This window comes from Trichosurus vulpecula, chromosome 9, assembly GCF_011100635.1.
Source record: "Trichosurus vulpecula isolate mTriVul1 chromosome 9, mTriVul1.pri, whole genome shotgun sequence".
In the NCBI taxonomy this organism is placed as follows: domain Eukaryota; kingdom Metazoa; phylum Chordata; class Mammalia; order Diprotodontia; family Phalangeridae; genus Trichosurus; species Trichosurus vulpecula.
In genome coordinates this window covers 76,110,022-76,133,605 of record NC_050581.1, presented here as the reverse complement: position 1 = coordinate 76,133,605, position 23,584 = coordinate 76,110,022, and the positions used below count along the sequence as shown (strand labels likewise).

General features: G+C 45.2%; 2 protein-coding genes across 5 annotated transcripts in view; one reads left to right on the top strand and one right to left on the bottom strand.

The window, feature by feature from the left end:
- Positions 1 to 7,461, bottom strand: part of NUBP2 (nucleotide binding protein 2) — a 13,129-nt gene extending 5,668 nt beyond the window's left edge. The window contains exons 1-3 of the mRNA XM_036737803.1: positions 7,324 to 7,461; positions 904 to 1,022; positions 164 to 362 (exon numbers count right to left, since the gene is read on the bottom strand). Of these exons, the coding sequence (XP_036593698.1) occupies positions 164 to 362; positions 904 to 1,022; positions 7,324 to 7,339 (334 nt within the window). The 5' untranslated portion in view covers positions 7,340 to 7,461. The remainder of the gene's footprint in view (positions 1 to 163; positions 363 to 903; positions 1,023 to 7,323) is intronic.
- On the top strand, positions 7,143 to 23,584 carry SPSB3 (splA/ryanodine receptor domain and SOCS box containing 3). Of its 4 annotated transcripts, none has more exons than XM_036737798.1 (7): positions 7,143 to 7,255; positions 14,235 to 14,375; positions 20,391 to 20,568; positions 21,389 to 21,576; positions 21,689 to 21,791; positions 22,085 to 22,210; positions 22,620 to 23,584. In XM_036737798.1, the coding sequence occupies exons 2-7, from the start codon at positions 14,247 to 14,249 to the stop codon at positions 22,952 to 22,954; spliced, it is 1,059 nt and encodes a 352-aa protein (XP_036593693.1). In that variant the 5' UTR covers positions 7,143 to 7,255; positions 14,235 to 14,246; the 3' UTR covers positions 22,955 to 23,584. The 4 variants fall into 4 exon arrangements, with proteins under 4 accessions (XP_036593693.1, XP_036593695.1, XP_036593697.1 ...); XM_036737800.1 differs by having other exon boundaries at positions 7,158 to 7,232; XM_036737802.1 differs by lacking the exon at positions 7,143 to 7,255 and adding an exon at positions 7,841 to 7,906.

Below are 23,584 nucleotides of genomic sequence, written 5' to 3'. Positions count from 1 at the left end.
CTGCATCAAGAAGGAGGATGGATCAGATGGATTCAAATGTACTTTCTAGCTTTAAAACTCTGCATTCTCCTTTGGGAAGGATTTAGTGTGGAGTCCTGCAAAACACCCAGCCAGGTAGCAGCGAGCAGCTAGAGCTGTTGCCACAGCTCAAACACAGCCATACCATTTTTCTTGGGGCCTCTCCACACCACAGCCTCGTCTGGTTTCTCCAGTAGGAAACCCACAGACATGAGGGAGATGGTTTGCTCTTGGTCCACAAACACAGGCACCCAGCCACTGTCACACTGGTGCACAGCTTTATCTTGTACTTTTAGCATTCGGGGAATGCTGGGACCGCAGAGATCCACGTCCAGAATCCCAACCTGTGACAAGACACGGAGTCCAGTTCAGGCAAGTTCAAGCAGTGCTTAAAAGTCTTCCTAGAGCAATGGTATTTTTAGTGGTTGGTAAAAACAAACAAACAAAACTAAGGCAAAACTCAGAGAGATAATGCATCACCACAATGCTATGGCATAAACTGTTGCCAAGTCATTGGAGAAGTCAGCCATGAGAACTGGGAGTTCATGTTGATTTTAAGTCTAAAGACTTCTCTAAAAGAGTATAGAGATATCTGGCCCAGTAGAGTGTGAGATTGTCCAGGCAAGATTAACAATGTCCCACAGGGTGGCAGCAGCAGGTGCTCAGAGTTCAATGCAGCCACTCACTGGTCAAAGAAAGCTGATATTCAGTCCCTTAGGACTTCAGCTCAGGTACCTTAGCTATTATGAGAAAAGAGATAATAACACTTCATTTTACCTAATGAAGAGTTCAACTGCTGCAAAAGAAAGAAAATGAACTCAGCACGAAGCCTACAAAATTACCGCTGGTGATAAAATAGGCAGAGCAGAGAATGGCAGCACTTACCTTCTTGCCCGAATGCCGGAGGGCCAGGGCCAGCTCTGTAGAAATGGTGCTTTTCCCTACCCCTCCTTTTCCAGAAAGGACCAAGATGATCTGTCTGATGCCAGTCAGATTCCCTGTCTCTTAAGGAGTTAAAGCAACATAATGTTCCGGTGAGTGAAATGGGGATCAGCACTTAGATGCATATAGTTTCATGCTTTAGTCTATTCTTATCACAAATGATGAGGTTTAGATTGTGGGAGGCCCCTTGAACTCCGCTTAAATCTTCCCACAGGATGAAGCATTTGCCTGAGGCCATAAGCCTTTCATTATTGCTAGGCCCAAATCTTTAGGCTACGTTACTCTCAACCTAGCCTAGCCCTCTATTGTCTGGCTAGTTTCCACCCTTGATCTTGTTAAAGTGTCAATGCCCAAATTGGTTACCCTTAAACTAGCCTAGCCCTAAACAAACTGTTATCTCCAAGAAGCCTTCAGCTACTTCCCACCCTTAATCCCATTCTCTTGGTTCCTGGAGTCTGACCTCATCCCAGTCCCATCATCTTGCCTCCATGAAGGTGCTCAGATTCCATCTACCTCACTTGTGAAAATGAGCTTCACAAAGGGTGAGATTTCTTAAGACAACCCAATATGGAGAATCTGTAATAAACTTTATCTCTTTGGCTGTGAGAAGACTTGAGTTGAATTCATTCAAGCAGGACCCGGTGTGTTGGTATTCTGGGGTCTCAAGCACCCCTAAGATCATAAGACCTCTTCACAAGGAGCCTCATAAAAACCTTTAGGAGTACCTTTGTTTTTAGCATCACCCACATTTCCTAATATATCCTGCTGTACAATCCCTCCTAGGGAGCTACTCTTTATAACGAATAATAAAAAAGAATTTGAAAAATAACTTAATCCCCTCTCCCCCAACTAATATGTCAAACAAGTCAGAAATTAGGTTCCCCACCTATATTCCTCCACTTCAGCAAAGGGAGGGAAATGTATACTTATATTTCTTTCTGGGGGCCAAACTTGGACATGCTCGATCCATAGTGTTGACTTTTGATCTACCTTTTAACAAGTCTCTCTGCATCTAGTCAATACTCTAATACCAGATTAGTCTTCCTGGTGCCTAGGTCTGATCAAATGCATTCCCCTGCTCAAACACCTTCAATGACTTTACACCTGTCAAATAAGGTTCAAAGTGTTTAGTTGAGCATTCAAGGCCATTCGCAAGGTGTCATCAACCTTTCTTTTCTCACATCACATCCCTGCTCATATCTTATATTTTAGCCAAAATGGCCTAAATTGCCATTCTCTGAAACATGCTTTGCCCTTTCCCATTTTCATGACTTTATTCAATCATAGCATTTCCTCTACTTAGAATCCCTCTGGCCCAGCTCAAAGTCAACTTAATTTTTTTTTTAATTCTGAACTTAAACATTAAATAAAATTAAGGTTTCTTTATACAGAGTAGAATAGAAATAGGATTGTACGCAAAACTGAAAATATCTATTAGGTCTATCTTCCTTTAAAAAAAAACCCACTATATAACAGATTCAACATCTAACTTTCAAAGCTGTCCTGTTGTTCCTTCTGACCTTTCTTCTGTTCTCTTCTAGGTGATGGAAAATTATTAACATAATTGTTAATATAGGGGCAGCTAGGTGGTGCAGTGCGGAGAGTGCCAGCCCTGGAGTCAGAGGGCACATGACACACTTACTAGCAGTGTGAGCTTGGGCAAGTCACTTTACCCCAACTGCCCTGCTTTTCCCCCACAAAAAACGAACAATGTAATCATCTGACAGAAAACTGTTAATACCAAATGTTACTAGCCTTTCTCTTAATGATCCCAGTAAGGTCATTTTACATTCCTACTCTTAAGATATTTACTCTTGATTAGATTGAACTGAACCACACCCTAAGTCCCATCTCCTTCTCTCTCCACCGCCCTGCCCAGTTTAAGCTGGATCTCAGCCTCTAATGTCATTGCCCCGGTCGATCCTTTCAGATCATTTGAACCCCAATAATACCCAAGCATTCAAACTGCTTTGCTCTATTCTAAAAATCCCCCTTTCTGTGTCAGCAACTTCAAAGACCAGATAAGACTGACAAGGGGTATCTTTCCTGCTGGTCACAGAGTGTCTGCAGCCAGAACAGCAGGCTAGAGACATGTGCATCTTGTGATCATAATCGTTAAGCGACCCTACCTGGTCAATGGTCTTGTTTACCTAAGAAATTCCTTTCTTTGACATGGAGTTCATAAACTGCAGTTGGGATTTGCTACTTAAACCTTGTCTGTCTTCTTCCAGTCAATCAGAAGTTTCCATGATCATGTATCTGCTAGCTTCAAGGAAATATACTATATGAATTTATATATCACCTAGTCTGTTTGCCTACTTTAACCAAACTTTCAGGTCGACACCCCTTTCCACTGAGATTCATGGCATGAAGGGCAAAACAGCTAGAATGAAGTGGTTGTCCCTGCTCAGATTACTGAGGGTGGCTGAGATTTCATGACCAGGCCTTGCTACCTCATACTACCTCTTCCCCCTCCCCTCCTAAAGGTATAAAGAACCTTTCTTGAGTCTCTTGTTTGGGAAATCCATTGAGCTCTGAACTCATAGGACATCCCCTAAAGTGGCAGGTTTGCTTCTACGTTATCTGAATTAAAGATGCTTTATTCCTCAGCTCATGGCTTTATTTCAGGACTTGACGTAGGAATTTTAAAAAAAGGATAAATTAGTCTTTCCCCCCACCTTTTTAGTTTTTTTAGTCAGCCCTATCAAAAACCTCCCTTTCTTTCCACCCCCTCTACCCAAGAGAAAACAAAAACAAAAACCTCATAACAAATTTGCAGTCAAGCAAAACAAATTTCCATATCTGCCAAATCTAAGTCTCATTGTGCCCCTTGAGTTCATCAATTCTGCGAGTAGACCACAGACCATCATCAGCACTCTGGAATGTCTGTGATCATAACTCGTAAGTCCTTCAAAATTGTCTATTACGAGGTTGTTGTTATGGTATGCACTGTTTTGTTTCTGCTCATTTCACTTTGCATCACTTGATAAAAGTTTTTCCAGGTCTCTCAGAAACCATTCCTTTTATCATTTCTTACAATAATATTCCATTACATGCATATATATATACTATGATTTCTTCAGCCATTCATTCCCCAATTGATAGAGAGTTTCCAGTTATTTGCTGAAACAAAAATAGCTGCTATAAATACTTTTGTATATATAGGTTCTTTTCTTTTTCTTTAGTTTCTTTGGCGCATAGGCATAGTAAGGCACAGCTTAATGGCTTGGTTATAGCTCCAACGCTGCTTTCCAGAAAGGCTGCACCAATTCACAGCACAGTGTGCCTGTTGTCAACAAAGAAACTACTGTACTGTTTTAGGTAAAGATATTTCAGAAATACTTTTTTATTAGTTTAATGTTTTCCTAGGTCCAAACATTTCTAGCTTAGGTAATAGTCCAAGCTGGCATAGTATGCCATTAAACATTTCTCTACCCCAAGACAATTGAAAGCAATATTTATAGGAATATTGAGTAAGAAAAGGTTTTGAATTTACATTCCAGAAAAATAATGACTTAATATATCTACTAGAATTGCTAAATTCCTTCCAGGACCTCTCAAGAATCAATCATCAATGTCTTAATCCCTTAGAAAGAAGGGTGAATAACAGTGCTGTCACCCTAGGCTAATGCGAAAGACAGAGATCTCAAGACTAGTGATACTTGCAGTAGTTTAGCTTTGGTTCTTCACCTCTTAAAACACAGTCTCATAAAGAAAAAAGTCTGGAAAAGGTTTAATATGCTTCCATACTGTGTTCCCAAATCCTTTCCAAAACTGCCATTTTCCTTTTTAGTCATCTTTACCAAGACAGGTGTGAGGTATAACTGAGAGTAGTTCAAATTTTCATTAATTTAAGCATAGGCTTACATACATCACTTTCTTAAGATTTCTTCCACTGAGTACTACCTGTTCATATCTTTGACCACTTATTCACTGGGGAATGTTTGGTCATTTTAAATTTTATATATGAATCTTGAATCTGCTCCTTATATTTCTTGGATGAGACTTTTATTGGAAAAGCTTGCTACAAGGATTGTTTTTACCAGTGAAGGGTTTTTTTTTTCCCTAATTGGTTGTATTTGTGCAAAAAACAAACAAAAAACCTCTTTAATTTTATGTAATCAGAATTGTCCATTCATCAACTATGATCTTTTCTACCTTGTTTGGTTATGAATTCTTATCCATAGTTGCAAAAAGTATTTCCTTTCTTGCTCCTCTAATTTGTTTTTGATTTAACTTTTTATATCTAAGCCACATGTTCATTTGAAACTGTTAGAAGAACATGTTTTTAAGTGTTAAAAGTGATTTAAAAGCTCTAGTTTTATGGGCAAAAAGTTAAGAGTTGACACTAACTCCATTTTGTTGGGTGGTGGGGGAGAGTTTGCTATGGGATATTGCATCAAAACGTCTCTCCTCCAATACAAAAGAAAAATCAAAGAACCCTGATAGCTCCAGGAAACAGACTCCTGTTTATCCTATCTAATAATGAAGTACCAGGCAATTAAATTTGGATTGACTACAGTTTTCTTAGGTCTAGTGTAAAAAGCTTTGCTAACAAGGACACATTCTTTCCTAAGTAACAATTTTGTCATCCCTTCTAGGTATCTGTTCCTAAGTACCTAAAGTAACAGAGCAGAATAAAACTGATTTGTGAAAGCTTTTTTTTTTTCTTACCCTGGCTCAAGTAGCTTTGGAGAGGAGGAAAAAATATCTATCCATCTATCTCTCTTTGTGTCTCTATATAAAGACCCACGTTCACACACATAAAATGAATATATTACATACATCACATTTATGTTAATTGGGCAAATGATTCTCTCCCTTTATCTGTGCATCACCTACTGATCTTGTGTGACACGATCTTCAGTGAATAGACTACAGTTTACTTGTGTTTTTACTCTGTGCTGGTTTATTCAGGCAATAGCTTAATAAAGACCCTGAAAATTCTCACCACAGAAATTATCCTGGTATATGATGTAAGCTGGTGGTCCCGGTATCATTTCTACCACACTGAGATTGGTTCAGATGAGAGAAAGAAAATGATGCAAGATTTGGATCAAGAATCAAAGATAAAAAGTTAACAGGAAGCAAAATCCTTTTCTTTGAAAAGGTAAAAAGAAATAATCTTTCAGTAATTTCTACCTAAAACTTTTTCACTGGTGGGAACAATCATGGGTGAGGAAATTTCCTGACCCATGTGAGCCTTGCAACTCTGGTAAACTGTCAAGTATTCTAGACCCTAAGGGGTTTATCACCCTCAGGGAACAGAACTGCAGTGGGAGTGTCATCCTCCCCCCAAGCCAGACTTGACAGAGAAGGGAAGAGAAAGGACTGGATTGACAGGGGTGGGATAGGGGAACCCTAAGAATCTAGAATGACTGCTGGAAGGGAGGTGTCACCCTCGGGGGCGCTGGAGTGGTGGGAGACTAGAGTTGAGAGGGGATGTGACTTGGGGGACTGGACTGAGGGGTGGAAACCAGACTTACACGTGTCATCCTGGAGAGCAGGTGGGGAGGGGGCAGAGAGAGGGGGCCTGTATCAACCATTAAGAGCTTAAGTGTGTATATATAGGTGTGTGTGTGCGTGTGAGAGAGAGAGAACCTGACTTCGTCCACCCAAGGGGACCTGTACGGACCGTTGATTTGTGAGCTCCTGGGGTGGGGGTGGGGGGCGCTATCTTTAGCCTCCTTTTGTATCCTCATCGTGTAGCATCGTGCCTGGCATGCAGGAGGTGCTTAATAAATATTTCGTGATGGACTTGTGGAGAGAGGGGGACGGGCTTGACTGGGGGAGCTGTCACCCGGTGGGGGTGGGCTGGAAGGGGAGGGAGGGTCCACTAGTGCAAACCCTGGCTGACTCGGGTGGTGGGGGTCGCCCTGGGGGAACAGGACAGATGGAGCAGGGTCACGTGGGGTGGCGGCCCTGGACAGGCTACGCCCAGGTGTGCAGGATTCGGGGCGGCGGCGCCGGGAGCCAGGACTCTCAGGAACCCGGGAGCTGGGGTTGGGGCCGCCTCCACCCGCCCCAGTCCTGCCTAGTCACACCCGCGCTAAATTCCAAGAGCCCCGCCCCCTCCGCCTTAGATCACCCGAGGCCTTCAACTCAGGGGCGGTCCCGACTCCACCCCCTGGGCGGGGAGGGGAAGAACCCTCATATCCCGCGGGAGGGAAACTCCTCGCGCATGCTCAGGTACTCGAGGAGAGCGAGCCGTCGACTTCCAGGAGGCGCCTAGTCTACCTGGCTCCTGCGGACCCGTCCTGACTCTGGACTACGTAAGTGGTTTCCACCTTTCAAGGTAAGAGGTTTGGGACTGCGAATCTCTAGAGAGAGGCTCTCGGGGGAGCTCCTCCTGAACTCACTCACCCTGTGCGGCCTCCATTCTGCCGGGCGCTACCTCACGTCACAACTTCCGCCTTCATCTGCGTATACACACCCTTTCCCTTCTTCCCCCTAGAGTGAGGGACGTTTTATCCAATCTGAAGGAACATCTCTCCCCTTCTCCCTCCCCTTTGTCCTTGTCCTCTTTTCTTAACCAATCAAATCTGCGAAGGTGTGCCTGCCACCCGGCCCTGCGACTCCTGGGAAATGGAGGTGGGCTTTCTTCTAAATCCGAAAGATTGGCTACTCCCTCAATTATTGGTCTTTGGGCCAATGTGCGTGGTAGACTTGGCTCCGACTTACTCCTGTTTCTCCTATGGGGACACGGGTTGACGATTGACAGAATATTTAGCCACTGGCCCTGTGAGTCCCTCCCTTCTCCCTTTCCCCAGACGGTGGCTCCTCCAACGGAGATGGCGATCTAGGCCCGACTCTCCACGCAGGCGAGGGACCAATGGGGTGGTGGGGGCGGGACTCGGGGGGAGGAGATTGTTTACGTCTCGCTCGGGAGGGGAAAGTAGGTCAGAGCGCGGGGCTGGAGTGGAGCGCGGCGGTGGCGGCGCCTGAGGTGAGATCGGCGCCTCCCGAGGTGGGGCCCCCGATGGCTCGGTCCCCGCGCGTCCCCTGACTCCTTGACCCCTCAGCGCGGGTTCCCTTTGCGCTTCCTGCCCCCTCGGCCCCTCAGGCGTCTCTTCCCATCTCCTTCGTCTCTGCCCAGCCCTCGGCGATCCCTCTCGGCAGCGAACCGAACGGTTTGCACCGCCCAGTGGGAGGGGGTGCAGCGGTTGGTGCGGGAGGGCCCGGGGGTGGCGGGGCGGGGCGGAGGCCAGGCCCTGGAAGCGCCCGGCTCCCGCGGGGAGGAGGGCAGAAGATAGAAAGCGGGATGGGGAGGGCGGGGAAGGAGGGAGCCACTCCGATCCGATCCTATTGTAGAGGGGCCTTCACCGGCCACGGCCGAGCCTCAGCCGACCTGTCGGGGAAACGGAACCTCGTGGTCGGCTCCTGTTGTTTGGTCGGAGGTCTGGGAACTTGAAGGGAGAAGCTCCGTGGGCAGGGCCGGGCTGCGCCGGCCTGGCCTCGGGCGGAGGGAGGCGGGGCCGCCGGTTTCACCTCGGCTGGTGCGCGCGTCGGGCCCCGGAGCCCCGCAGGGCCAGGGCCAACCTGGCCTTTTTCCCGTTCCGTTCTTCCTTGTCCCGGTGAGGATGGGCCGGCGGGGACCAGGCCGGGGTCCCTGCCTTCCTTTGTTACCACTTGGGGGCTCTGAGGCCGCTCGGCTGCTGCTGGTTTCCTGACCTCGGCCTCCTCCGGGTTCTTTCTGAATGTGGGTTGTGGGTGTGGCCCCGGGATCTATCCCGGCCTGGATTCTGTGCCTTTGAGTTCACATTTCTGAAAGTGGCCTGCAGAGACCAAAGGTTAAGGAAGGCTGGTCAGTCTGGTAGTGGGGATGTGTGGTCGGTGCATCTGGGAAGTCCTGGGGTGCGAGCGAGGGAAGGCTGCTTGTGACCTGGAGAATGTTGGAGGGCTTGGTAAAAGGTGGTGTGTGAGCTGTGCTTAAAAGGTGGATAGGAATTCTACAGGTGGAGTACAGTAGAAGGCAATAGAAACATCAGCCAACAACGTGAACAGGCATGAAAGTGGAAGGGAAGGAAAAAGTGAAGCAGACATGGAGGAGGTGGCCCCAGATTGTGAAGGTACTGGAGCGCTTTAACCTGGGAGGAGAGACCTTGAACACAGGAGCAACCAAATCAGGTCTCTGCTTAGAGGGGAGGTATGAGAGGTGCGGAGTTCTGGCGTCTTCCACTTTTGCTGTCTGCATCGTCACTCTCCTTTTTCAATCCTAAGTGTGGTTGACAACTGGGAGAACTGTTCAGTCACTTAGTGTTACTTAGCTCATGTTCCTTCGGAAGGGTGAATTCCCAATCCTCTAGCCACCTGTTACTTTGAATCTGTCTCCTTTGACTCAGCTTACTGTTGTTGTCTGTGATTTGAGGTAAGTTGGTGGGAGACCATCTGGTGTAGTGGGGAAAGTGCTAGACTCAAGTCTGTAGACCTGAGTTTAAATTCTGCCGCCAGCGTTTATTATCAGATTAACTATCCAAGCTAGTCATTTTATATCTTTCAGCCTCAGTTGCTTCCTCAAAAGTGAAGACAATAAAGATCCTCCCCAGCGCCTTCTTGTTGTGAGAATCACGTGCCATAATATGTGCAAAAAGCCAACATATAAATGTCAGTATTAAGAATGCCAGAAATTTGAACTCAGGCCACATGCACACTTTACCTCTCAGCCTTGCTTTACTTATAAAATGGGCCTATAATTACACTGCCTCCCTTACAAAGTTAAGGAATGCACTTTGTAAAGTTTAAAACACCAGTGGACAACGTGTTTTCTTGAAGTTAAGAAACATGGGTGTTGCATGATCATGAACATGGTTTTGTTGGTTAACCAGGGGTGAGCAGGCCGTGAGGGATTTATTCATGCAGACAAAACATCTTAATCTGAGTATAGTTCACTCATTCAGTCCAGGAGTCAAAGCTCTCCTTGCTCTCTAGGAGCTCACAGTTCCCTGGTGTGATGACTCAGACCCCAGGCATGCAGGCTAAGAGGTTAAGTGATCTGCCCCAGGGGGTCAAACAGCTAATAAACCATTGAGGCAGAATTTTCTGCTGGGGAGCCGGTGGTCAGATGTCCACATTAAGTCTGGCACCAATGTAGTGAGCACCTACACTCTCCCCCCCCCAAAAAAAATGGGGGGGGATAAACTAGCCCAGGTCAGAACAGAGCGAGTAGAAGTTTCCATAGTGACTGGGTAAGATGGGAGGTGCTTTCCAAGGAAAAAAAAAGTATACTTATGTTTAGTATTGTTTGGGGGCTTATGTTGTTGACATCAAGCTGAACATTGTTTTCCTGGCTCTGCTTTCTTTGCCTTCATTCATACAAATCTTGTGTTCATATGGACTATTTGTACCTGATCTCTGGTAGAGCCTTTTGAGCTAGTATTGGTCTGATCAGCCACAGTTGGACTTCAACGTAGTGATGTCATTTTGGTCTCCTTCGAGAACAAAGGACAACTCACTAACATATCTTACCTTAAGCCAGCTGGGGGCATTGTTTAGAGAGTGCTGGACCTGGAGTCAGATCAAAGTTTAAATACTGCCTCAGACATTTAGAAGCTGTGTGACTTTGGGCAAGTCACTTAACTTGTTCACCTCAGTTTCTTCATCTGAAAAGTGGGAATCAGTGCAGCACCTACTTCCCAGGGTTGTTGAGAGGATCAAATAACATTTATAAAGCTCCTTTACCTTAAAGTACTATGTAATTGCTAGCTGCTACTATTATGCTACAAGGCTTCACACCTCTTTAGTGATTAGGTCTTGAGACCAATTTAAAGTCAGAAGATTGCCTAGCAAGAGAATTGATAATAAAAATAAGAATTGAGGAAGTTATTTATATGGTCTTAAGTGATATTTTAATATAGCTGAACTGTATGAATTGCCCTGCATTTTAGGGATTTTTCTGTGTAAAGAGTTGGCACTCGTCATCATGCTGGATATTTCTGAAGTCATTGCCAATTTCCTTGTCAGCCATTAAAAGCTGTCATACCCTGTGATGAATTTAATTCGATCACAGTTTATCTTCCGTCTGTTTCATTTTAGATTTTTCTCCTGATTTAGCCAGTCAGTTAACAAGCCTTTAAGTGTCTACTTTGCAAGCATTGAGTTACCGTTCCGGAAAAGGTTGACCCACCCTTTCTGCCCCTCCCCCATCCCTCCCTACCCCTTCAGTCTAGCATATGCAAACAACTCTGGACCCACCCGGGATGGATAGGAGGGAAGACATTGATATTGAAGGGGGATTGGGAAAGGTTTCTTGCAGAAGATGAGATTTTAGTTGGGATTTGATGCCTGGAAACAGGTGAGGATGGAGAGAATTTCACTGAATCACAGTAAGACAGTCAGGTATAAAAAACAACTGGAAAGACAGGAAGAAGCCTGGTTCTGAAGGTTACTTAGCACAGTGTCTGGAACATAGTAGGTGCTTAATAAATATTAATTGACCGACTGACATTTATCCAGGGAATTTATATTTGAACCTGGAGGTAATAAGGAGCCCATGGAGTTTTTAATGGGAACTGAGAGATGTTGTAGCTTGCCTAAGATTGCAGCTAGTGATTGGCAAGCCTAGGATTTTGAACCTATGCGCCTTAACTCCAAATCTGGTCTTTCCAAGTGACACTATGCCATGACAATAGCTTGCTCATGGTGATGAAATTTAGTTAGTGATTAAAGCCAGCATTTGAATACAGGTCTCATCTGATTTCTTTTTCTCACATAAATGAAATAGAAGGTGCCCTCACTTTCCTCATCCCAGTCTTCCTTCACAGTACTATTTTTGATTTGTGTTGGTCTCCATAGTCCCTCCCAGCTCAGATAGTCTGATTCTGTCTTTGTGTTAGTTCTGGCTGCCTAAAAGGGTTTGTACTTAGATTGTCCCTGTCTCCGTAGCCTATGGTTTCTCCCATCATGCTTTGTTCTTTAGGAAGCTGCCCAATGGATTGAGCCCAGTGGGGTTGAAGTCAGGGTACTTATTCTCCCTATTTCTGGATGTGTAACCTAGACAAATCATGGAACTCATCTTCTTGCTTTCTTATCACTTTTAAGGATTACTGGCCTTTAGAAGTATTACATTTGAGATGCAGTGGTGTTAGAATGCACAGGCTGAGCGGAGGGTAAATACAAGTTCTGGGTATTTTATGTCATCCTTGGCAGTTTAAAAAAAATAGCACCCACCCTGTGGCCCACCCTCTGGACTTGAACAACTGCTGTGTCAGGTTGGTGGAAGGTCAGGGCAGAAATTCCTTGCATCACCTGATGTCTCAACTCTGGTGATGCACTTATGACTCCTTGTTGCATCTAGTTCAACAATTAGTGTAACAGCTGGCATAAAAACTTCAGTTTTAATTTGTAATTTATGAGGCTGTGGCCAAAATACTTCCCTGTTTATTTATGAGGCAGCTTTATCCCAGCCTGGGACTGGAAAAGAAAATGGTGCTGCCTTCCATTGTCCTTCCTTTAGGCACCATGTAAATGTTTGTTGGCCAGGTTGTAGGCAATAGAGCATGTCAAGAAGGCTGTTGCTAGATAGGGGTTGTATTCGTAGAGGTAATTTCTGGGCCAATGAAGCAACCGCCTTTCTCTTTGCTGTCACAGACTGCTTATGGGTCGGGCTTCTGCCATAGCTTCTAGAAACGTTCCCACTCAGTCTGTGGCAGGGAGGCTTAAGGGAAATAGTAAGGTCTTGGTTGGACTTCTCAGGTCATAGTGGGATGGTGGGGGGCATTGCCTGTGGTTGAGCTGAGGAATGTGTAGAGGGGAAGAGCTATTGTTATAAATGGGAAGTATTGTTGTCATTATCCATGTTGGCTCCTGGAAAACCTGGAAGTGGTGGGTGAAATGAGCTGCACTTTAGTAGGAAGTTGGGAGGCCATTTTCAGTTTCCCTTGTCTGTCCTTAAATCATTCCTGCTAGAGGCCAAGAAATCCTTAACTCTTTGCCTCAAGTCACAGGTAGGAATTATCAGAGGAAAGAGTTAACCTGGCCCTCAAGTGCTTGCATTGTGCATTGTGCTAGATATTGGGTGAGATGCAAAGATTATTAAATATAGTCCTTGGCCTAATGGAGGGTAGAAAGTATGTTAATATAGGTGATACATAAAGCTCTAAGGGCTGTCTCAAGAACTGTAATAATACCTATAGCACCTTGAATCTGTGTATCTCATTTCAGCTTCATAACAACCCTCTGAGCTGTAGATAGTGTGGATTCTCCTATTTTACAAATGAGGAAACAGGCTCAGAGAAGTTGGTCACATGGCTACAAACTTATTTTGATTGTGGGGTTCAGGCCCAAGTCTTCCAGGCAGTCAAATCCACTCAGCTCCTTCCATGTGTAACATTCCCAACATCTTCAAACTATGTACTACAGGAATTGTTATCCCCATTTTATAGATGGATAAACTGGAGTCTGTTGAGGTTTTGGCGGGATTAAAAGCCAGATTTCTCTCAAGTCCAAAGCCAGCTCCAGTTCTTAGCTGGTAGTTACTGAGGATGTGGGAAATAGGTGGTCAACATTCAGATTAGAACATATCAGCTGAATGAGTTGGCTATATGCTTTAGTGACTACAACTGAAGGTGGCCACCAAGGGTTCAAGGGCCCAAAAGCTACCAATAAAGATCGTAAGTTTTAGAAGTAGAAGAGATATTGGAAATTATCTATGAAGACACTGAGGCTTTCTGTCACACGGGTAGTAAGTGACAGAGGCCAGGATTTAAGCCTAGTTCTTCTGACTCCAAATTCAGTGGTTTTTAATTACATTCTTGATGATGCATGAAGTGAAGAATTACAGGGTGTGGGGGAGTGGCCGTGTCTGACATGCTCATTGGGTAGGACTAGGAGTAGGAAAATCAATCCCTAGCACTCCTATAGCCATAGGATGCCTCCAGGGTAGGCATGCCTAAGGGTGTGGTACGCATGCTAAATAGGAAGAGTCTGCAGCTGCTGTCTGAATGACTCCCTAGAATGAGTGAGTACTGGAGAAGGCAGGGAGGAGGGGTGTTTGGTGTTGGTTATGACCCTTAGTAGTTTCTGGGTGATGGTAGAGTAGTTAGGTGTCAAAAAAGGTAGCTCTGTGCTTCTAATAACCTATTGCCTGGACCCAAGAACTGTGTGGTTTTATTGAAACCACACTTTTGCGTCACTCTGGTTATGAACTACTGTCCTGTTGAGAGGAACTCATGGGACAGACATGGGGAAGTTTTAATTGCTGGAGATTGAGTTCTGAGGGAGCTTCCTACATCACAGGCTTCATCTTACCCTTTGCTTGTTTCTCTCTTTTATTCCAGATCTTCTCCGCCATGGCCCGACGCACCCGCAGCAGCCGGGCCTGGCATTTTGTTTTGAGCGGGGCCCGCCGGGAGGCAGATGCCCGAGCTGTGGCTTTGGCCTCTGGCACCACCAACTGGGGCTATGATTCCGATGGACAGGTGGGTCTCTGCTTCCTTCACAGGAAAAGTTATTAGCAGGGTATTTTTAGCTCTGGCTGGAGCACCTTCAGAAGAAGGTGTCTAAGGAAATCAGCTTCAGGCTTAGCTCTCTACATGGAGTGGTGGGTAAGAGGAGAGCACAGAACCAGATTCTCTTATCCACCAGATATTAATTATTCTACGTCAGGAGTTGGCAAAAGTTGGCCTAAAGCTTGTGTTTTCTTAGTATGAAAAGAGCAAGCTGGATCTGACAAGTGCAAGTGCTGTTTTTCTTTGCTTTTGTAGGGAAAATGATTGAGAAATGGGAGGGAGCCCTGGTGATCTAGGGACCACCTGTAGGCCTAAAAGCTATACCCTTCTTAGGGTAGGGAGAAGTAAGTCCATGAGAGTCTAGAGGGGTGGGGAGGAAAGGAGTGTATAGTTGAGCTATCATGTTAGGTTTATATTCAAATAGCAAAGAAATGTTTTCCATTCTGCTCTGTACGGTCGTTGAGTGAAATTTAAGGCCCTTAGCTGAACATGAGTCAACAATGCTGCAGGCCAGTGGCAAGATGGACCAGCTACATTTTGAGTGCTGTGTTTAGGTCACCAGGCCATTGTCCTCGCTCTCATCATGTTACTGGTGAGAACCTGGCCAGAGTTCTGTGTCTAGTTTTAGGGCTTGACTTTTAGAGAAGGGAAAACCCTGTTTGTGATATGTAAAGTATAACTGAAGCTAAGAATGGAAAAGAGTTGCTTTCTTCCCCTGGGATAATATGGACAGAACAGGGTGGGGAAGCTGATTGGTCTCTGAGGATGGTGGCCACTAAGGTTTAGGGGAAATACCAAATCTGAAATGACTGGTACTGGAGGTGCTGGAATTAACCCCTTGTCAAAAGCTTATACAACTTGGAGGTGCCGTAAAGGGATGGTTAGAATAGGAATGAACGTTCTTTTGTGCTGTTGGGGTGGTGGGCAAGACCACAGCAGTCTGAAGCCTCCCCATAACTTTGTTTCTATCTGAATCATAGCAACAGTGAATCCAAACAGGTTTTATTCCTCAGGTTCGGCTTCCTTCCAATTCTTTAAAAACATTTTTTTTTCATGTTGATGTCTTTAGGGTGTTAGCCTTTCTGGAGATAGTGGGGGGAACAAAACACCCTCACACCAGACTGAACTCTCCCTAGTGACAAAGAATAGCAATTAAGCAAAAATATCTGATATGCTAACTACATCTGATTATATTTTAAAAGGGGTGTGGGAGGAATGTTTATCTACCTTTTCTTTGGAATTTCCAAGTTTTCCAGTTGCTTTGTGTTTGACTTCCTTATAGTGACCTTTTATTTTATGTTGTAGTCACTGTGTATTGTCTTTTGTTTCTATTTATTTTGTCCATCATGTGGCCTGGCCTACATTCCTGTACCACCTCCACCTTACATTAGCTAGTGGCCTTGAGAATTCACTCCTGTATGTTTCATCAAGGGAAGTGAGACTCATTATCTAGTGTTGCATCAGGGGAGCTTGGGTTATGTTTGTTGACAGTGTGGCTTAGAAATTTATGATATTTGTTGTAGTTGTTAGCACATACACTCAGCGTGCTGTTTTTACCTGTCATCTAATGGTCTACATCCCTTTTGTACTCTGCCTGCAGGAGCCGATGCAAAACACATCCCTCCCTTACCTTCTGTCTTGGAGAATCTCCAAGAACCTAGGCTGAATATGTTCATTCAGGACCTAACCCTTCTCCTTGGCCCTTAGCCCTTGTGAGGATCTTGATAAGTTGCAGATGAGCACATGATTTTCCTAGGGCATTAGAATTGGTCTGGGTAGCTGTGAAAATGCCTCTCTCCAGGCTCAAAATTAGGGTATGTTAGAAACTTCTAGACAAGAGTTCCACTTAAACAGTTGGCGGCCTTCCTTGAGAATGCTCAGTGTTGGTTCTGAAGGTTCTAGCTTACCGGATCTTTTAAATATCTCTAACTTCTCTCCAATGAGGGAAGCTAAATTTCTCCAGTTTCTATTTCAGTGAGCCATCCCCTGTAGCAAATTTAAAAAACAAAAACCCAGACCACAATTCAGCAAAACTAACCAACACATTGGGTTGAGTCTTGACAGCTTATATAGTGTTCCATACGTACAGCCTTCATCTCTGCAAAGAAGGGATTGAGAACTTTGCCCTCATGTTCTAAACAGTCAAGAACAGAAATCCCTGGGAAAGGGGCAGGTCTGTATATCTTTGAGGCTCATTTTGGTCCCACTGATACCTAGGTGTTGGGGTGTGGTGGTGTAAAGAATTCCAAAATGAGTGCGTCTGGGTAAGAAATGAGATATCTGAAGCACCTTACAACTCTTATCTTACTTGATCCTAACCACGGAGGTTAGGCACTATTATTATTACAGTTGAGGAAACTGAGGCAGACAGGTTAAATGACTTGCCCAGGGTCTCACAGCTTGTAAATGTCTTTGAATTCAGGTCTTCTTGACTCCAGGTCCAGGGCTTTGTCTGCTGTACCACCTAGTGCCTTCCCCCTAAGATGAGCTCCATTTAATCTTGGGTTTTCTGTATTCATAGTTGTTTGAATATTGTCTGTCCTTTTAGAATATGAGCTCCCATCTTTATCTCCAGTTCCTGGCACAGAATTATAGGCACTTTATAAATGCTTGTTGACTTGCAGCTTAAGCCCTGTGCTATTAATTCTGCCCTCAGGGCTCAGAAAGAACAAGCCAGATCCCTCTTTCACATACCAGCCTTTCAAAATACAGCCATCATTTCTCTACAAAGTCTGGGCATCCCTAGGTCCTCTAGCCAGGCTTCATCTGGCATGATCTTGAGGCCCCTTTGGGTGCGTAATATTACATGTGCTGTCAGATACAACTGATAGGTTGATTGTATTGAATGGTCTCATTTTTGTCTCAAACATTTTTTCTGAAGGAGTAACAAAAGAGCATTTAAGTTCTTAGTGGGGAGTGTCAGGGCATATTTGAAAGTATGGTACAAAAACAAGAGGCATCCATAAAAAAATTTTAAAAACCAAAAAATCCCAACTGTGGCGCTCATTTTTTTACAGTAGTAGAGCTGAACTCAAACACCCGCTACAGTTTGTCTGTATCAGGATACAGAATAATCTTGGCTCCTCATTCACCAGCCACATAACCAACCTATGCACAAGTTACAGGCAGTCTTTCTGAGCCTCGATTTTCCCATCTGTAAAGGTGGGAACAACCCTTTTTTTTGTGGGGAAGATAAATAATACTTGAACTACTTTCTGATAGAATTGACATGAAGGTGGTTTAAAAACACTGGAGTGCTAAATACGAGGTGTAATTACTGGGAAGGAAACTTCGTAAACATTTGAGTAAAACATCTGAACACAATTTTAACAAAGCCACATCTGGGGAAAGGGGCAAATTTTGCATTAAATTTACCTCTTGATGAGCAGCTTCTTTCCTCTGTTAGGATGGACTTGATGTCCTCAGAAGTCTCTTCTGGCTCTAGGTCAGTCAATCCTGAGACAAATATATTCACTGAATCTTAGAGATTGTCCCTTCCTCCGTAGGGACTAGATAACTTGGTGCTCACTGGAAGTTTTCTGGTTTGATGGACAAAGGTGAGGCAGCATCTTGAGCTCTTTATTTCTAGCATTGATGGCCAACACCGTTCTTGAACCTTCTGGCATTGATTTGGGCTGTTGGAATGCTTCTAGCTGTTCTCAGTCTCTTTTTTTTTATTATAACCTCAATTGGAACCTTTCCCAAAGCAAGTCCAGAGCCACATGTCTGGAGCCCCTTTCTCTGGGTGTGAGAGCTCTCTTGTCAGGACTGCCCTTGAAAATCTGCAGCCTCCTCCCCTTTTCAGTGGCAGGTGGTCAAGTGCCAAGGTTAGGTGACAAATCTCATAAAGCATCTGGGTGATGGGGCCATTAGCATTCCAAGGGGTAAGATAAGAATAGAGATTTCTAAAGGAGAGGGATACATGTTGGGGACTTGGATAAGTGGGTGGGGGACGAACAAGTAAATTCTGTCTGAGAGGAGGTGTTGCTCTCCTGTGGCCTCTGCTTCCACAGACTTTCAGTATTTCAAAATCTCTAATCTCTGCTGATGCAGACTGTGGCTTCATGAATTGATTAAAACAGTTATTACTTTGTACTCCTAATCCTGAAGATGAGCCTTTCCACACATAGCTAGGTTGATCTGCAAAGGATAGCTCTACATAAAACCTTTTCAGCTTGGTAGGATGTGACAGAGCTAGGGTTCTACTGGGATAGGTTTCAGTGAATAGGTATCGTAGAAGATGTCTTGTGTATAAGAACTCTAAGAAGTTTGGACAGTGTCGCTGGAACTGTACAGGCCCCTGGCTTTGCCCACTCCTCAGGAACACTGATCAGCAGACCCCTGTGATTGTTCTAGATCATTTCCAGACTTGACAGCTTTTCTAAGACTACTTTTACCGTTGTGACTACATGTTCTCTTTTCCTGGTGTTCACCATTTGTAGCTAATGGCTCAGTTGGCACTTAGTCTTCCTGTCTTTCTCCTCAGCACACTCCCTATGTTCCTTTCTTACAAACATCCCTTTAGTGGTAAGGTTATAGGACCTGGAGTTTGGAATCGTAGAGATCTAGTTCAGCACCCTCTTCTTACATAGGAGAAAACCAAGTCTCAGAGACCTTAAATGGTACAAGTTGTGTGTGGCTGAACTGCTCTTTCAATGGAATATCTCTGATTTCAACTCTGTTGGGAAGTGGTGACTTCCCTCCAGCTCCTCAGCCAGCCGCCTAGTTACAAGTTAATTTTCCTTGCACCCTGCACTAAAATGTTTTACTTATATCTTTTGTTTTTACAAGACTTAGCTTTTCCTCTAACTCTCCTCATTCAGAGAACTTTATCCTGATCTCTAATGTAGGTACTTAGATTGGGCTACCATGTTGCTCTTGAAAATGACTGGTAGAGGGGCAGCTAGGTGGCACAGTGAGTAGAGCACCGGCCCAGGAGTCAGGAGGACCTGAGTTCAAATCCAACCTCAGACACTTGACACACTAACTGTGTGACCTTGGGCAACCCCTACCTTCTCCCCTGCAAAAAAAAAAATGACTGGTAGGGAGGAAGAAGTTTGGACAGTGTCGCTGGAACTGTACAGGCCCCTGGCTTTGCCCACTCAAGAGCACTGTTCATTTGCATTGGCCTTGGATAAGCAGGTAGTATTTCTCAGTTTTGATGAGTCACAGGATTGACTCGGAGGATTTGCAGCCATGGAATTTTTGGTCATCAGACACCCCTGATTCTGCAATCACTGATAATAATATACTTGTGACAAGAGGAACCCTCAGCAGTTTCCAGAATAGGCAGGTGTGCTGTGTGTAATGATTACTCAATAAATATTGCTTGAGATTCCCTGTAGCATCTCAGTAATTACTATGTTTCCGAATATTCAGGAACTATCCATGGATTGTGACAAAGCCCCAGAGCAGAGTTCTGACTTGGTGAGGACCTTCAGTCACAGGACAGTTTCTTTATTAAACTGGTGCTTATCTACCTTGCACTCACCCCAGTCAAATTTGGGACCTCGAAGTGAAGGCAATGAATGGGATGAAAACTGGACATCACTCAGTTTGGTAGTTGATCCAGCAGCTTAGAGTCCGTATGAAAGTGTGAGGTCACTGAGATTGTTTATTAATATTTATGATGAGTCAGGTAAACCCTTAGAAGGTGGGCTTTTTAGGTAGGTCAAGTCCCACAGGGAATATATTTCAAAAAGTGTAGGCATTCAAATGTATATGACACACAAAGGGGAGGGTGAAGCAGAGAACTTGTTTTTCCATGAGGTGCGTGTTCCTGTGTGGGACTGTCCTGTGCCAGGTGCCACAAGGAGAGAAGGTATGATGTTCTTTGCTCCAACTAGTTAGAAGGGTGGGGAGGGATCCTGGTAATGGCTTTGTTGTTTTTTGTTCTCTTCTACTTTACCCTCTCCGTGCCATCACTATGCCTGAATTTTGGACAGGCTGATGACCTGACTATACCCTGGGCTTTCTGTTTGATAGCACAGTGACTCAGACTCAGAGGCAGAGTTCCCCTCCCTGCCACCGTCCATCCCGAGTGCTGTGCCTGTGACTGGGGAATCCTACTGCGACTGTGAGAGCCAAAGTGAAACTCCATTCTGTGCCAGCCTCCATACCAGCCATCGAAGCAGGGACTGCCAGTGTGGCGAGGAAGATGACTGTAAGGCGCCTCCGTGCTCCCTGTGGGGATGGTCAACGGAATTACCCCTCATTTTCTTGGTTGTTGGTTGTTTCTAAGGGCTCCAGAGCCCGGGTGGTAGTTGGCTCAGTATTGCTGGCACTTGGTTTCCAGGCTAGCAGGGATCATTTGGGAATTAGCTGGTTTTGTAGAGGCCTCCTCCACTTGTCTTTTTCCCTGGTGTTGGACAACCCTAGGAAGACGCTTGGGTGGGATAGGGATGGGGACGGTTGGCTTTATCAAACGCAGCCATAACAGTGGCCTCTTATAGGGAGAGCAGTGGTCAGTTTCAGCCTACCTTTGATAAGGAACGCATATACTTGGGCTTCAGTACCCCAAAAAGAACATAGAACTGAGGTTAAAAATTACAAGGAATTTTTATGCTCATCTAGTTTGTCCATAGGCCTGTTTTTTTTGTTTGTTTGTTTGTTTTTTAAATTTTGTTTTGTTTTCCTGGATTGAGAATAAGTCTCAAAAATGAAGGGGAGCTATGAGAACACATCGGTAACATAACAAGATGCAATTCTTTGCCAGATCGGGATCCGGTATAGCTGAGCTAGGACAAGCAAACTCTTGGGGGGAAATCCTCTGGATTGGGCCTCATGAGCAGTTCTCATTCTCCCCACTAAGCATGAGCCTGCTTTTGCCTGTTTTACTGGGCCTCCTCCTTGCTCTGTTAGCATCAGTGTCACCAGCTGATTGTGTCAGTGACCGAGAAATGTTAGGTTTGGAGCTGGGTATGTTGGGGGGTTGGGTCCCTTTTGTCTGTCTCAAATTGCAGCCTCTTCATCCTCCAATACAGATTTTGATTGGGTATGGGATGATCTGAACAAATCAACAGCCACTCTGCTAAGTTGTGACAACCGCAAAGTCAATTTTCACATGGAATATAGCTGTGGCACAGCAGCCATACGAGGGAACAAGGAACTATGTGAAGGCCAGCACTTTTGGGAGATTAAGATGACTTCTCCAGTCTACGGCACTGATATGGTATATTTAGGGGGATCTGGGGGACACTGTTCTAGAACAACGGTACTGGCCACAGACCACCTCTTAGTGCTTAGTGCTGTTCTCCTTCCCTTCTCCCCACTGTTTTCGGTAGATGGTTGGCATTGGGACATCAGACGTAAATCTGGACAAGTATCGCCACACATTCTGTAGCTTGCTGGGCAAGGATGAAGACAGCTGGGGCCTTTCTTACACAGGTGAGCGTGGGAGGACTGATGAGAATACAGAGAAAAAGGGGCTTGTCACTAAGGCTCAGGGAGGGGAGACTGGTTGGGGTTGGAAGCTTTCTGGCTCTAGGTGACTGAAATCTCAGGGTAGGTAGAGTGGGGGTGGGGATGGGGAGAAAGGAGTCAGATTGTAGGCAAGAGTACGCTGTATCCCTCTAGCATTCAACAGGCAGAGCTAGAAAAAGTGGATTATGTTAGAAGTGGACACTAAACTGCAAGATCCACCAAATGTAGTTTTCCCTGCTTGGGGGCTGCTGTTTCAGGACTTCTCCATCACAAGGGTGACAAGATGAGCTTCTCATCACGGTTTGGCCAGGGCTCCATCATCGGGGTTCACCTAGACACTTGGCATGGGACACTGACCTTCTTCAAAAACAGGAAATGCATAGGTAAGGGTGGAGCTGAAGGCCCAAGTTACAAAATAGAATGTCTTTAATGGGAGGCTAGCTAGTCAGCTATATGTGGAGGGCCTGAAGGCGCCCACTAAGAATAAGCTGTTGGCTTTGGAGCCCTTAGAAAGGGTATGGCTAACTCTAGTAATCAGAGGAATCTGGAATCCTTGGATCTGTACTTGGTTTTTGGTGTTAAAAAAAACCAACCCAGAGAAAGAAAGGGGAGGGTCTTTTCTGGTTACTCTCTGATCTTCACTCTCCACTCTCTTCAGAAGCTTGGATCCTGCTCTGTGTCACTATGGGCTATGTAGATTAGGCCTGGGCACCCTTGAATTTGTCCCATCACATAGAGGTTAGAGGTCAGTGACTTACCTGACACTTCCATTCACATCATGTCTCCTGCCAGGAGTTGCCGCCACCAAACTGCAGAACAAGAAATTCTACCCTATGGTTTGCTCCACTGCAGCCAAGAGTAGCATGAAGGTGATCCGTTCCTGTGCCAGCCTCACTTCCCTGCAGTACCTGTGTTGCTACCGCCTGCGCCAACTGCTGCCTGACTCTGGGGACACACTGGAAGGATTGCCTCTGCCACCTGGCCTCAAGCAGGTGCTGCACAACAAACTGGGCTGGGTCCTGAGCATGAACTGTAATCCCCTGCCATCGCCATCACCCAAGGTGGCAGCATGCTCAGGGACCCCCGAGGCCAAGCCATGTCAAAGGAAGAGGTGTCGACGGACTTAACTTATTTTCCAATGAAAATTGCCTTGTTGGGCTTGGGGTGGCTTCTCTTTCTTTTCCCTTTCCTCCACATATTCTTGGGACAAGAGGGAAGGTTGGGAGGGGAGGTTGCCTGTCCCCATCCTTGGGGCCAGCTCCACTGGTTTGAATTTGCCAAGATATTCCCCTCATTCAGGAACTAGTTTAGGTCACAGCACCTGCTCCTCACCTGGACTGGAAGACTGTGCCATGAACCCAAGAGCATCAGCTCAGAAAAAGATGATCACAGTAAGGCTCCCTGAGCCATTGTTCTGGACTTAGCCCAGGGGTCATTCCAGGTCCTCTTTAGGGTGGTGGAGACTGCAGTGCTACTTCGGCCCTCTGGGGACAGTGTATGATCACTCCCATCTCAGAGGAGGGGAAAATAATGCTGCAGCCTAGCCTCAGCTGTTCTCAAATGTCCAGCTGAGAGGGGTCAGGAGAAAAGTCTGGTTAAAAGAAGATGTGTCTATGTTCCCCCTCCACCCCTTGGGGCTTCAGATCTAGAAATTTTTTTTTTAAACCTGCTTTTGCATGTTGTCAGCTTCTGTTCCTGTATCAGAGACTGTATCAAATCACTGTTAATAAAGTCAAAATAGTTTATATTGAATTACA